At 45.4% G+C, this 15,775-nt stretch overlaps 1 protein-coding gene across 9 annotated transcripts in view; it reads right to left on the bottom strand.

Annotated features, from left to right (window-relative positions):
* Positions 1 to 15,775, bottom strand: part of CLEC16A (C-type lectin domain containing 16A) — a 195,471-nt gene that overhangs the window by 130,723 nt on the left and 48,973 nt on the right. For all 9 annotated transcript variants that reach the window (XM_019494697.2, XM_019494698.2, XM_019494702.2 and 6 more), the window contains one exon: positions 9,050 to 9,278. In XM_019494697.2, coding sequence (XP_019350242.1) covers positions 9,050 to 9,278 — 229 coding nt within the window. The remainder of the gene's footprint in view (positions 1 to 9,049; positions 9,279 to 15,775) is intronic.

The raw sequence follows: 15,775 nt of genomic DNA, 5'->3' as shown, positions 1-15,775 counted from the left end.
ACACCTGCCCTGGGCACTGGGATCAGGGCCACTGGCACATCCAGCCTGTGGACAACCTGGACACTGCTCAACTGACCCATCAAGGAAATAGGTTGAGCACCACTGGTCTACTGTAAGCCCTAGGTAATTCTCTACAGTACTGCAACATAACCAGTCATTCCCCAGTCTGTATTTGGGCATGTGATTTTTCTATCCCAAATGAAGGACTTTAAACTTGTCCTTGATGAACCTAATGTGCACGGCACACGGCACAGGGGACACAATGGTGGGAGTCTATTACGGACCTCCCACCCAAAGTCCTGAGCTAGACCAGGAGTTTGCCCAGGAACTGGCTGAGGCAGCTTGCTCCAGGACCATGGTTGTCATGGGTGACTTCAATTACCCAGACATCTCGTGGGAGGATCGCTCAGCAAAATCTGAGCGGTCGCAGAGCTTCCTCTCGTGCGTGGATGACCTCTACCTGACTCAAGAAGTCTATGGGCCAACGAGAGGCAAAGCGCTGCTCGACCTGGTGCTGGCTACTGGGGAGGACCTAGTCGGCGACCTAGTGATCGATGGGAAGCTGGGTGACAGCGACCACAAGCTGATCACCTTCACCATCCGCCGAAAAGCTGGCAAGTCAGTCAGCAACATGCAAGTCCTTGACTTCAGGAAAGCCGACTTTGACAAGCTCAGGAGGCTTGTCAGTGAGGCCCTAAGGGACTGTGACCACAGGGAGAGGGGAGTTCAAGAAGAGTGGTTGCTCCTCAAGGGAGCGATTCTCAATGCACAAACTAAGTCTATTCCATCTCGGAGGAAAGGCAGCAAGAGGGCACAGCAGCCCCCCTGGCTCTCCAGGGACCTAGCAGACCTCCTGAGGCTAAAAAGAAAGGCCTACAAAGGATGGAGGATGGGAGTCACCTCCAAGGAGGATTATTCTGCACTGGTCCGGTCCTGTAGGGAGCAGACCAGGAAAGCCAAGGCTGCAACTGAACTCCAGCTAGCTTTGAGCATCAAGGACAATAAAAAGTCCTTTTTCAGATATATGGGGAGCCGGAGGAAAAGCAGGGGCAACGTTGAACCCCTGCTGAACCAGATGGGGCAACTGACAACTGACGCCCAGGAAAAAACCAACCTATTAAATAGGTACTTTGCGTCGGTCTTTCATCAGCCCCATGGGACGCCCGTGCCCGCTACAGGGCCGGGAAGTCCGGGTGAGGGTGATCCCCTGCCCTCCATTAATGCTGACTTTGTGAAGGAACATCTTGAGAAGCTGGATACCTTCAAGTCAGCCGGCCCTGACAATCTTCACCCCAGGGTACTCAAGGAGCTGGCGAGCATCATAGCCCAGCCTCTAGCGCGGATCTTTGAAAACTCTTGGCGCTCTGGTGTAGTGCCCGAAGACTGGAAGAAGGCCAATGTGGTGCCTATCTTCAAGAAAGGGAGGAAAGTCGATCCGGCTAACTATAGGCCCATCAGCCTGACTTCTATCCCGGGGAAGATCTTAGAAAAGTTTATTAAGGAGGCCATCCTTAATGGACTGGCCGACGCCAACATCTTAAGGGATAGCCAGCACGGGTTTGTTGCGGGTAGGTCTTGCTTGACCAATCTCATTTCCTTCTACGACCAGGTGACCTATCACCTGGACAAGGGAGATGAGATTGATGTCATATATCTTGACTTCAAAAAAGCCTTCGATCTGGTGTCCCATGATCGTCTCTTGGAGAAACTGGCCAATTGTCGCCTTGGGTCCCCCACGATCCACTGGCTGGAAAATTGGCTCCGGGGTCGGACCCAGAGGGTAGTAATTGATGGAAGTCACTCATCGTGGTGTCCTGTGACCAGTGGGGTCCCCCAGGGCTCTGTCCTTGGACCCATACTGTTCAACATCTTCATTAATGATGTGGACACTGGAGTCAGAAGCGGACTGGCCAAGTTCGCCGATGACACCAAACTTTGGGGCAAAGCATCCACACCAGAAGACAGGCGGATGATCCAGGCTGACCTGGACAGGCTCAGCAAGTGGGCGGATGAGAATCTGATGGTGTTCAACGCCGATAAATGCAAGGTTCTCCACCTTGGGGAAAAAAAACCCGCAGCATCCTTATAGGCTCGGCAGTGCTATGTTGGTTAGCACTATGGAAGAAAGAGACTTGGGGGTCATCATTGACCACAAGATGAACATGAGCCTGCAATGCGATGCTGCGGCTAGTAAAGCGACCAAAACACTGGCTTGCATCCATAGATGCTTCTCAAGCAAATCCCAGGACGTCATTCTCCCCCTGTACTCGGCCTTAGTGAGGCCGCAGCTGGAGTACTGCGTCCAGTTTTGGGCTCCACAATTCAAAAAGGATGTGGAGAAGCTTGAGAGAGTCCAGAGAAGAGCCACGTGCATGATCAGAGGTCAGGGAAGCAGACCCTACGATGACAGGCTGAGAGCCCTGGGGCTCTTTAGCCTGGAAAAGCGCAGGCTCAGGGGTGATCTGATGGTCACCTACAAGTTTATCAGGGGTGACCACCAGTATCTAGGGGAACGTTTGTTCACCAGAGCGCCCCAAGGGATGACGAGGACGAATGGTCACAAACTACTACAAGATCGTTTCAGGCTGGACATAAGGAAGAATTTCTTTACTGTCCGAGCCCCCAAGGTCTGGAACAGCCTGCCACCGGAGGTTGTTCAAGCGCCTTCATTGAACACCTTCAAGATGAAACTGGATGCTTATCTTGCTGGGATCCTATTACCCCAGCTGACGTCCTGCCCTTTGGGCGGGGGGCTGGACTCGATGATCTTCCGAGGTCCCTTCCAGCCCTAATGTCTATGAAATCTATGAAATAATCTGATTGACTGAAGACCATTTCTCTAGGCTATTCAAGTCATTCTAGATCCTAGTTCTCCCCCTCCAGAGTGTCTGCAACTCTACCCTGCTTGAAATCATCCATAAATTTGCTAAGCATACATTTAACTCCATTGTCTAAGTCATTAATAAAGATGTTAATACCACCAGACCCCAGCTAGACCCTTGTTAGCCAATGGCTTTGAAATTACATCAGCCAATTCTTTCCATACATGACGGTATATCCTATTTGGCCCTGCCAACTTGAAAGCATCAAATAGCCTAGAGTAGTGGAAGAACAGGTTAGAGATTATATAGACAACCAGATGCTTTCAAGTTGGCAGGGCCAAATGGGATTTGTCTATATAATCTCTAACCTGTTCTTCCACTACTCTAGGCTATTTGTCTCCTGCATCCTTGATGCCAACTGCACTCAGCATTTGGTAGCTGATTCTATTCATGAAAACTGAATGAAAGCAGGCATTAAATACTTTGGCCCTCTCTGTAACATAAGCATTTGCACTAATTAAATTTCAAAGTCCACAAAATAAGTTGCTAATGTAAGTAATCATTTCCTCCACAGTGCTGAGGAAATAAAAAAAAGAGAGAGCCCTTTAACAAAACAGTAAGTGTGAGTTAAAATAAGATGTTTTTCCCCCCAAACCACTATCCTTAAATCCATCTGTGCATAAAGAGTAGAATTGCCTTGGAAACTATGCAAAACACTACTTCGTACCTTAAAGTAGTTATTTGTGTTTGTCATTAAAAAAAACAAAAACACCACACACTTTTCTTACAGACGGCAACAATCCTATACTACCTAGAGACCCAGACAATCTTCAGGGTTACTCAGATTGCCAAATGAATGACTTCTCTTGGTCTTCAACCTACTTTCACCTCTGACTCAGTCTTCTTCTTACACGTTCTAATGATAAAAGAATTCAATACCATGGAAAGCAAACTTTTTATGTACCTGAAAACTTATGCTCTAAGGACCAGCTAGTGAACTTAGACCAAGTTTTTGATTGTGTGTCAAAAATGCTGATTTGGATCACCTGAGGCTAGTTGAGTCACAAAATTCTTTCAGCTTAATACTAAAATTAAGCATTTCATCTCTTAAAAAGGAAGGTTTTGTTTCAAAATTTACCAAAAAGATTAAACATACAAAACCAAAACACTGTGTCACACAAAATGAAACCTTTAATCAGCAAACTAAAGAAGCTGGCAATTTCCACTGCTTCTCGAGTTAGCATGTCTACATATCTGCACAGAACTGATCATCTGGCAGCTGGGTCAAGTAGTACTGACTTCACAGGTATGCAAAAGTTAGAGAAGCCTTGTGTGAACTGGTCAATCTACACAGTCCCATCCCCCCTACCCATGCAAATACTGTAAAGCTGCAACACTGGGTGCAATGTAATCAGGTTGCTACTGATCCACTGTACAGTATGCCATATGCCATGCATCTATTCTAGCCATCTTGAGATCCAGAGTAATTATTGTTTTCTGGCCACAGCTGATACATTACAACATAGCAGAATTTTGATTAACAGAAGTCTTTGAAATTGGAAAATGAGTTCTAACAATTTTCAAGCACTGCATATTTTCTGGAATGGATATATAGTTGCCTGAAAATAACTAACTAACAAATTGCCCATCAAGAATGACTGTGGATGGGGGGAGGGGCACGGATGGTAGCAGAGCCATGCGTCTGGCCCCGCCCCAGTTGGGGCCCATTCCCCACCCTGCCATATTGGGCTCAACACCCAGGGCTGCTGCCTCCCTCCCCACTGCTGCTGCTTGCGGTCCAGGCCCACTCCACCTGCCACCTCCAAGGGGGGGGGGGGGAGGAGCAGGCCTGGACCTGATGTTTCAGACAAGCAATCAGAGTGCAAATAAAGTGTGACAGACAGACAGACAGACAGACAGACAGACAGACAGACAGACAGACAGACAGACAGACAGACAGACAGACAGACAGACAGACAGACAGACAGACAGACTAAGGCTCTTATAGTATTAAAATATTTTATATGCTTTGTACCACGAAAACCCTGCAGCATCCCAAGAGTGCCGTAAGACAGGGATCAGTAATACAAGCCCTGAGGCTGAATGCAGCCCACAGAGAGAGGGTGCTTCAATGATGTTCCAGCAGCAAGAGGCTTTACCCACACCAGCACTGGGAGGAGTGACATCAGAGCACCTGCCCACCTCACACACCAGCTGGGCTGTTCTAGCTCATGGCTTGGAGAAGTTGGCAACCACCCTCATGAAATACAATTCAGCAAGCACTCCTAGTAAAACAAACAAAATCAGGTTTTCTTTTTCTTTTTGATGCTGTCAAGTTAAATCTTTGTTTAAATCAAACCTTTGCCAAAATCAAATCTTTGCCATGTTCCTAGATACTAACAAGATCTCAGCAATCAAAGCCACAGCTTGAACTGCTACCCATTCCCTGGTTGTAAGAAACGATTCTGCCAAAGCTAAACACTCTTGGCCCTAGGACACACAGAAATCTGATACTCTGTTTTCAGCCCAAAGATAACATCTACCCAGATTATTCATGTTCCTTCTTTTTCTTCAGAAAAGAACTAAGATGTATTTTGGTCAACTCTACATTTTCTAACACAAATTTATTAATATTAATCTATCATCAAAGCCTGGAACTTTGTTTCATAATCAAATAGAAACATTTCCCTGGAATATTAATAGTTTGAAAGTTATGAGCGCATAATAGTTAGCCCAGGGGAGGGCGGGGGAGGGGAAGAAAAAAAAGGAAGTGAATTTTTTAAATCTATTTTGATCTGAGCCACATTTTAGGGAGGACAAACTCTGCAGCATATGCCTCTTTTGTTCTTGCTTGTTTTAAAACAACAGCGGCAGCTGTGGAAAACTTGATAAAGACAGAAGGTTAAACAATAGTTACAGGAGATTCCAAATGTTAAACCAATCAGTGTGCAAGTCAAAATGATTCTGCACAATTTACATTAGCTGTATTCAACATAAGCCAATGGAGGAAATATTATTCCTGGGAAGTATACACGAAAAGGTCATGAACAGTCACAAAGAATAGACCATTTTCCATCACTGAGAGCCAGCCAATATAAAATACAATAGCTTTCTTTCACATATTTCCCAATTTGGTTGATGCAAATGAACTCAGGTGCAGTATCTGTCACCAATTAATTCTTGTAACTTTAGTTTGTTCACCAAAGCACAAGGAGTCACTGACTATGTGGTATGATCAAGGCTTCTTGCTCCCTGGGCTAATTTGGTTTAATATAAAAAAAACTTAGTCTTTTAAATAACCAAAAAAACAGATACCATTTTAATACATGTCTTGCCAAGTTAAGTTACTCCAAAGAGGGCGTAAGAATTACAAATATACTTAGTCTGCTTGGGACCTTAAGTGTATACCTATTTTGCTCAAATATCAGTATATTGATTGTGTGTTATATAGTATTGTTTAAGCAAGATGGAAATAAAAGATCTTGGAAGCTCTTGTCAAACGCATCAAAATGGAAGCATGGTACAAGAGGGTTGTTAAAAGTAAGCATAGCTATATTTTGTTTTGGGATATACCAGGGGTGGGCAGAATATGGCCCATGGGCCAGATTTGGCCTCCTAGGCCCCTAAAAAATTTAGATAATTAATATTTATCTGCCCCTGGCTGCCTGTCAAAGATGACAGGAGCCAACAACAGTAGGATGCAGTAGAAGCCATAGCAGGACCCTTTAAAAGCAAGGCCCACCTAGCCCCACCCCCCGAGCCAGAAACCCCTGCCTAGCATGGGGAGTGGAAGCAAGCAGGTTTGTGGGAGCACAGGGCCAGCACCAGCAGGGCCCAAAGCAAGGCAGCAGGAGCGCAGGGTGAGGGCTGGCAGGGGACTATGGAGCCAGCCCAGGCTGTGCCAGAAGGGAGAGGGGAATCTGGCCAGGCTCCACAGAGCCCTGCTGGCTGGGACCCTGTGCTCCTACCACCCTGCTCTGGGCCCCGTGCTCCTGCTTTCCCCCCTATCTCCATCCCAGCCCTGTGGTACAGGCGGAGACCAGTGTGCACAGCCCCGACCCTGTGCTCGCTCATGTGGGCTGAGCAGTGGCAGCGCATGACAAACTGCTGCTTAGCGGCGAGGGGGGAAGCAGCCCCTCCCCCTCGCAGGCACTTTCTGGTGTAGCTGCTTGGAGCCCACGCAGAGCTGTCCTGAGTCTCCAATGCATCACCACCACCTCTGGGCTGCCTCATGGGGCAGCAGTGGCAGTGCAGAGCAGACACAGGACAGTCCCACATGGGTTCTGAGTGGCTGCACCAGGAAGTACCGACAGTGGGAGGGGGAGGGGCTGCTTTTCCCTGGACCTGAGCAGCAGTTTGTCCCGTAGTGCTGCTGCTGAGCCAGGGCCCCACGCTGGCTCTGGGCTTGCCCATCAGGGCTGAACAGGAGCAGGAGCAGAAACTGCTGCTTGGCACAGGGGAAAAGCAGTCCCTCTGCTGGGCAGTTTTTGCTGCGGCTACCTGGAGCCTGTGCTGTGCTAGACTGTGATGCAGCTCCTTTAGCGTAGTCTCTGGGCTGCCCAGTGCAGCACCGGTGACAGCATGAAGCAGTTGCAGGGCAGCTCACAGGTGGTGGTGAAGAAGCCAAATCGCAGCCTAGCACAGAGCGGTCTCTGGGCGGCCACAGCGAAAGCTGCCCAGTGAAAGGGAGGGGCCACTTTCCCACACATCGAGCAACAGTTTCTGCCCAGCTGCTGCTCAGCCCTGACAAGTGAGCCTGAAGTCGGTGCGGGGTGTGCAGGGTCACAGCTGCACACTCTGGCCTCCGCCACTGCTGCTGCATGTGGCCAGGCAGTGCAGAGTGGGTGCAGGACACGCTGGGGTTATGTGCTATTGGTAGTGGTGGGGAGGCGCTGCAAAGCGCTTGAACTATGGGCTGCTGCAGGGTGGGTGCTGACTGGCTCAGGGGGGCACGGGCGGAGGGGGCTCCCATGCACACCCCACATACCCTCAAAACCTTCCCGCACCACACCCTCCCCCATAGTCACACACCCCACAAATACTGTACGCCCCCCCCCACATACTCCCATACCCACCCACCCATACCCCCCCCCCGATACTCTTGTAATAGTGTATGGGGTGTGCAGGGGTAAGACTGCATTTTGAGCTATTATGCAATCACTTCTACACCTACAACACAAATGCACACAAATAAAGGACAAAAATATATGTTTAATTAAATTAAAATATATTATGCACATTTGACTTTTAGTATATTGTTTGTTTTTCCCATTCTAAGATAGCAAACTCTTCCCCAAAGGAGTACTTACAGGGGCAAGGAGAGACTTCTGGTGGTAAAGGTCAGAGGTTAGGGGCGGGACTTCTGGTCCCAAGATGGCAACTAGGGGGCGGGGCACCTGTCAAAGGGCGGGGCTACCCATGCAGCACTGAACAGCTTGCCAAAAATTGGTAAGTGGCCCTCCACCCAAAATAATGCTCTGCCCCGGGATATACCCTTCTTTATATACTGCTGTCATCCCTCTCGTTATGCTTCAAGGGAACTTTACTCTTACGGTATGGTCAAGCAATCAAATTATAGCAAGTTAAAAAGTGACATAAGTATAGCAACTCCAACCTCTTTTAGGCCTGAAAATGTATGACTTCATAACTACCTTAAAAGATTAAAGCAATTATAGCATGTCCTCCAGATCCATCCATCAGAACTGGTAAAAAAAAAAATCAACTTTATATAAAAATGTCAACAGTTTCTTGAACTGTTGTAATGAAAATAAATCAAGTGAGTAAGTTTAGAAGCATTTTGGACATTAATTTTCAAAATAAACTTCACATATGCAAAATGGCAAGGTTTGGTAGAAAGGTTAATCACTATCAAACAACAAGTTTAAGGGGTTTTTTTTGGTGGAGGTTACCACCAACAATAAAACAATGAGGATTTGTTAATATAAAGATGGCTATAAAGCCATACTTTTGGTTAACGCTGGATGCTACAAGGAAAGAATGCAATGTAAGCCACTGCATTTGCCACTCAGTTAAAAAGAAGACTGAAAAAACTTTTCTATTTATTCAGACATCTGCCTAAAAAGTAATATGAGGTATATGTGGTCCCAGTATTACAAGTGAACAAAAGCATACTAGACCAACAATCAAGCTCAAGTGAAAACAGCAATAATATACTAGTAACTAGGGTACATTAAGCATGTATTGGGTTTAGGCATCTGTGCACTCACCTTCATTTTCCCCACTTGTCTTCATCCCTTTTGAACTACTTTCTGTACCCTTAGTCTTATCTGGGTCATCTTGGGGATCCTCAGGTCCTCTCTCCTCTTCTTCTTCTTCACCAACATTTTTATAGTTGGGTCTCTTTTGCAACTTCTTCTTACCCTTCTGCTTGTTAATTTCAAGAGATCTTTCAAGTGTCTCTGTAGGTTTTATGAAGCATCTGATGCTTGACTTTGCCTATAAAATTTTAAATAAGATTTAAATTTGGCTTTGATTTACTATACATATTATTTACTACTCATATTATTGCTAAATTGATGAAGAATCTTCAGTTCACACAAAAAGAAGTTATAGAATTTTTTTAATGCTCCCTCTGCCTGAAGAAGGGTGTTTGTACCCGAAAGCTTTTGAACTATTTTAGTTAGTCTAATAAAAGATATCAGATTTACCCAAAGAATCTTGTCTGCTTATGTCCTCAGACCAACACTGCTATAACCAACACCCCTGAAATATTTTTTTTTTTTTACAGCATTTCATTCAAAAACATATTAATTTAAAAAAATAAAACTTAATTCTCTAATTCTGGGCCATCTACAGAATAAAGTAGCCTTAAAAATTTTAAAACAATCATTGTGGGGCAACATGAAATCCAGATCCACCTACTTCAACATGTTAAGCCAGTAAACAACGAAAAAATGATCTGATAAATGCAAGTCATGTAGGCTCCTTTTAACCAGCATGTGATGTTAAACTAAATCAAGATTTACAGGCACTACAAGCTATACCACCTGCTGCTTGCATTATACTATGGAGGTAGCTTGAAAAATAGGACTCATTAAAATCCCTGTTATACAAGCATCAAAATGAAAAATAATAAGAGAAAGGTGTTGAAGGCAACCCATTAATATGAAAATGAAGTGTTAAAAAGTGCTTACAAAATATTTACATGTGAACTTAAGGACAATTAGAGCACCGCCAGACATGAACTTTTTTCGAAACTAAAAACAAGAAAGCCTCAAAGTATGCATAACTGGAATTTGTTTTCATATCAAAGTCAGTTAACCAATCAGCTAGTTTCATTTACAAAATGATTTAAAGTTTAGATACACCTCTATTCTTTGTGGTTCCATCAAAAACCTGTCTTATAGATAAAAATTTAAAAAGTGCTAGGGGCAAAAGTGTGCTCTTCTGTTCAGTCAAAATTGACATTTCATAGGAACTTATCAGATCATAACGATAAAAAGCAATGCTTGCTTACTAATGAAGCAAAGAGATTACATTCAAGATGTTTGAGATTATCACACTTCCTCTCCGATTATATTCTGCGTACAATATAGCCCAAAAGAAGAAAATAACTGCCTGCATTTTGAGTGGAAATAATTACAGATCTGTTGGATACACTGACATTGCATGTTTTAATGACACTCTACTACCAGATAGTGTTTAATTCCTACTCAAAATGAAGTATTTTTTACTACCCTTTAGATGATAAATCCACATCATTCAAGGAAAGCACAGCCAAACAATAAAGAACATTATTTTCTTTGTCCGTTTATTTACTACATATATCATGCACTGGTGTTAATTGGGAAGGCTTCGGCTTCCATGACCAGTCCACTCTTTGGTGAGGGAAGCAGCGAGCTGCTGGGAAGGGACGGCCTCCACCTCTCTCCACTGGGGAGGAGGCTCTTCTCAGCCAGACTGGCTGACCTGCTCCACTGGGCTTTAAACTGAGCCTGCCGGGGGATGAGGGGGGGACTACTTCCACTACTGGCCTGCTCAGCAACCCTTGCAAAGCCAGCAGGTAAAGGCACTTAAAGAAGCCCATCCCTGCCCCAGCCCTGGAACGAGCAGTGGGCAAGGAAAGGGCCCGGAGAGGAACACTTGCCTGCCTGTACACAAATGCCAGGAGCTTGGGGAATAAACAGGAGGAATTTGTCCTCCTGCTTAACACAAATAATTACGACGTCATAGGGATAACGGAGACCTGGTGGAACTCCAACCATGACTGGGCCACAGGTATAGATGAGCTCTCCTGTACAGGATATAGCCAAGTGGACAAAAGAGGCGGGGGTGTAGCTCTCTATGTCAAGGAAAGCTGTGTGTCCCTGCAAGCCGACATTGGCACCCAGTGGACAGCTGGAGACTCTCTCAGTTAAAATCCATGGGGAACACAGCATAGGGGACACAATGGTGGGAGTCTAATACAGACCTCCTACCCAGGATCAAGAGCTTGACCAGGAGTTCGCCAGGGAATTGGCTGAAGCTGCGTGTTCCCGGTGCATGGTTGTCATGAGAGACTTCAACTACCCTGACATGTCGTGGGTAGAGCACTCAGCCAAATCAGAGCAGTCGCAAAGCTCTCTCTCATATGTGGATGAGCTCTATTTGATGCAAGAAGTCAACAGGCCAACGAGAGGTAAAGTGCTGCTTGACCTGGTACTGGCTACAGGGGACAACCTAATCAGCGACCTAGTGATCGAAGGGAAGCTGGGTGACAGCAATCATGAGCTGATCACCTTCACCATCCACCATAAACCTGACAGGTCAGTCAGCAATACAGAAGTCCTCGACTTCAGGAAAGCTGACTTTAACAAGCTCAGGAGGCTTGTAGATGAGGTCCTACGGGACCACGACCCGATGGGGAGGGGAGTTCAAGAAGAGTGGTTGCTCCTCAAGGGAGCGATCCTGGATGCACAAGCTAAGTCTATTCTGTCTCGGAGTAAAGGCAGCAAAAGGGCACAACAGCCCTCTTGGCTTTGCAGGGAACTAGCAGACCTCCTGCGTCTAAAAAGAAAAACCTACAAAGGATGGAGGATGGGATCCACCTCCAAGGAGGAATATGCACTGGTCCGGAGCTGCAGGAAACGAACCAGGAAAGCCAATATAGCATCTGAACTCCAACTCGCTACAAGTATCAAGGACAATAAAAAGTCTTTTTTTAGATATGTGGGGAGCCGGAGGAAAAGCAAGGGCAACATTGGGCCCCTGCTAAACCAAAAGGGACAACTGACAACCAACGCCCAAGAAAAAGCCAACTTGCTAAATGGGTACTCTGCATCAGGGTTTTTTTGTTTTTGTTTGTTTTGTTTTGTTTTTTTACCAGTCCCAAGGGGCATCACTGCCCATTACAGGACAGGAACACCTGGGTGAGGATGATTCCTTACCCTCCATCAATACTGACCTCGTGAAAGAACACCTAGAGAGGATGGACACCTTCAAATCAGCCGGCCCTGACAGCTTACAGCCCAGAGTACTCAAGGAGCTGGCAAGCATCATAGCTCAGACCCTGCCACAGATCTTCGAGAACTCCTTGGACACTTAAGAGCGCCGACTGGAAGAAGGCCAATGTGGTACCTATCTTCAAGAAGGGGAGGAAAGTAGATCCGGCAAACTACAGGCTCATCAGCCTGACCTCTATTATGGGGTAGGTAGTTCTTAGAAAAGATTATCAAAGAGGCCATTCTTAACAGACTGACCGATGGCAGCATCCCAAGGGATAGCCAGCATGGGTTTGCTGCGGATAGGTCTTGCTTGACCAGTCTTTTCTCCTTTTACAACCAGGTGACCTATCACCTGGACAAGGGAGAGGTGATTGATGTCATATATCTTGACTTTAAAAAAAGTCTTCGACCTGGTATCCCATGATCACCTCTTGGCAAAACTGGCCAACTGCGGCCTCAGCTTCACCATGATCCACTGGCTGGGGAATTCACTCTGTGGTCAGACCCAGAGGGTGGTGGTTGACAGAAGTCAATCGTCATGGTGCCCTGTGACCAGTGGGGTCACTCAAGGCTCTGTCCTTGGGCCAACACTATTCAACATCTCCATTAATGATATGGACACGGGTATTAGAAGCAGACTGGCCAAGTTCACTGACAACACCAAACTCTGGGGTAAAGCATCCACACCTGAAGATAGGAGGGCGATCCAGGCTGACCTTGACAGGCCCAGAAAACGGGCAAATGAGAACCTGATGGTGTTTAACACCGAAAAAGGCAAAGTTCTCCACCTTGGGAAGAAAAACCTGCAGCATGCTTATAAGCTTGGCAGTGCTATGCTGGCTAGCACTATGGATGAAAAGGACTTGGGAGTCATGATTGACCACAAAATGAACATGAGCCTTCAGTGTGATGCTGCGGCTAGTAAAGCGACCAAAACACTGGCTTGCATCCATAGATGCTTCTCAAGCAAATCCCAGGACGTCATTCTCCCGTTGTACTCAACCTTGGTGAGGCCGCAGCTGGAGTACTGCATCCAGTTTTGGGCTCCACAATTCAAAAAGGATGTGGAGAAGCTTGAGAGAGTCCAGAGGAGAGCCACACACATGATCAGAGGTCAGGAAAACAGACCTTATGATGAGAGGCTGAGAGCTATGGGACTCTTCAGCCTGGAAATCAAAGGCTCAGGGGTGATCTGGTGGCCACCTATAAGTTTATTAGGGGTGCTCACCAGGATCTGGGGGAACATCTGTTCACCAGAGCACCCCAGGGGATGACAAGGTAGAATGGTCATAAACTCCTCCATGACTGCTGCAGACTGGACATAAGGAAGAACTTCTTTATAGTCCAAGCCCCCAAGGTCTGGAATAGACTGCTGCCAGAGGTGGTTCAAGCACCCACTTTGAACACCTTCAAGAGACATTTGTATGTTTATCTTGCTGGGACCCTATGACCCCTGTTGACTTCCTGCCCCTGGGGCAGGGGGGGCTGGACTCAACCTTCCAAGGTCCCTTCCAGCTGTAATGTCTATGAAATCTATTAAATCATTTCTTCTAAGGCCCTGGAGTTTCTGCCTCGTTACCAACATTTTTTCCATCCATTTTTTCTGCCCACTAGCCCCTTGGTAGTTTCACAGGCCAATTTTACTGATTTTTTTCTCTATTTCTATTTAGAGAGGTTGTTTTCTATGAAAGCTGTTTATAAATGTTATGCAAAAGTGCAGAAAATACACAACCTAACAGTTTTTCTTCACTTAAAAAGCTCCTGGATAGTAAAACAAAGAATAGAAGATGACAATGTTTTAAATAACATATTTACTCAAATCCAAAACAGGGTCCCTCCCTGTCCCTCCCCATTCAGCATGGGGTGGGGGAGGAAGCTCTCCATCTGGGATTTGAGTATGAAGTTGGGGAGGCAGCTGCTGTGGCTCTGACTCTGGCCCCTGACCATCTCTCTTTCCCCTGTCACCTGTCCTCTGCAGCCTCCACCCCTTCCTTCCCCTGCACTTACTGTCTGATAGCTCCAGCTCTGGCTCCATTCACTCCCTGGGCACAGACACATGGATGTTCTGTCCCCCACCCAGCCAATTGAAGCAACACAGCTCTGGCTCCAGGAAGCTGCTTCCTGGCTGGGTAAATATGCCATATATAGGGTCTCATTATTAGGTGGGAGTTTTCTTAAATTCAGTCATCTTGGATTCACATAAATACAGTATGTACAACTACAACTCGATAAGTAAATCTTGCTGAGAGCTGGCATACCTTCACAGCTTCCAGACACAATAATTAGGCACTTAAAATAGCTGCTATATTTTAGGATATATGTAGTGGCAGTATTAAATATTCATCAAGTAATAACCATTTGAGTTAGCAGATACTGATCCTTCAGTGCTGAAAGGTATGAACCTTTTTTAACCTTGTCTTGTCAAGAGACTACAGCCAGCAAATGAAGGCCAGTGTTATCAGGATACTTGGTTCTCACATTTATTATATAACACACACAACTAGTATTTTATCATCTGATTAAGTAAACTACATACCACATCTAAATACATCATACAAATTTATGAAGTTCCTGAATATTCTAAATCACCAAGTTTAAACAACCAACTTACCAGCACACTCTCTCACAATACACTATAGAAGGAGAAATTTAGAAATATCAGAATGGCACGGCCTTAGATAAGAAACACATTCTAGACTATTAAAAATAGAACTAGCTGAAAGCACAATAAGCTTTGTCTGTATCAGAGAAAACTGCTTTTAATATCAAATAAAAAAATGCAATAACCTCATAGACACTTTGCAAGTAGGGCAGCTGTTTAATTGAAAAAGGACTTCGGTTTGAACCTGAATCTTGTTGTTTGGAACAGTGGTAATGGTGGGGCTTCAGACAGTTTTGTTTAGTTAAATGCCACATGTGCTAAGGGAGTACACGCACAACACTGGCCCAGTTAACAGTGAACTGGTTCAAAAGATTACCTAATTTTTCAGGTATATTTTTGAACCATTCTAGGCAGCTTTAAAATGGCTTAACAGGCTTGTACATCTGTTTGCTCCAGATTTAAACTGCATTTAAACTGGAATAAGTGTTACATGTCCATATACTAAGGGTGTGGATACATAAACCTTCAGAGAGCTTTCAATACCCAAATGTTTAGAAAGGGCAGCAGCTGGTATGTTCCAACTGTTATGTGTCCTCAGGTCTTTCACAAGGCCACACCAACTTCAATAAACCTGGATGGAGTGTCAAAGTTGAAATACCTTTGATATACCTGAATGATCACATAACAGTTAGCAGGTACCAGCTGCTGCCCTTTTGAAATGGCTCCAAATATTCATGTGCGCATCTACCCCCTGAGATGCACAAAGTGTAGACACAGACTGTATATGTTTTCTAGCATAGGCATTTTTTCCACAAAACAATGAAGGCAAGCCATAATTACTCAAATCCAAAAATGGGATTCCCAGCCCAGTAAGGATGGGCTTAAAAAAAAAAAAGCCACCTTGTTTT

The sequence above is a fragment of the Alligator mississippiensis genome, chromosome 13 (assembly GCF_030867095.1).
Source record: "Alligator mississippiensis isolate rAllMis1 chromosome 13, rAllMis1, whole genome shotgun sequence".
In the NCBI taxonomy this organism is placed as follows: Eukaryota; Metazoa; Chordata; order Crocodylia; family Alligatoridae; genus Alligator; species Alligator mississippiensis.
Note: the sequence above shows the minus strand (reverse complement) of the source record. Positions and strands in the feature narration are given on the sequence as shown.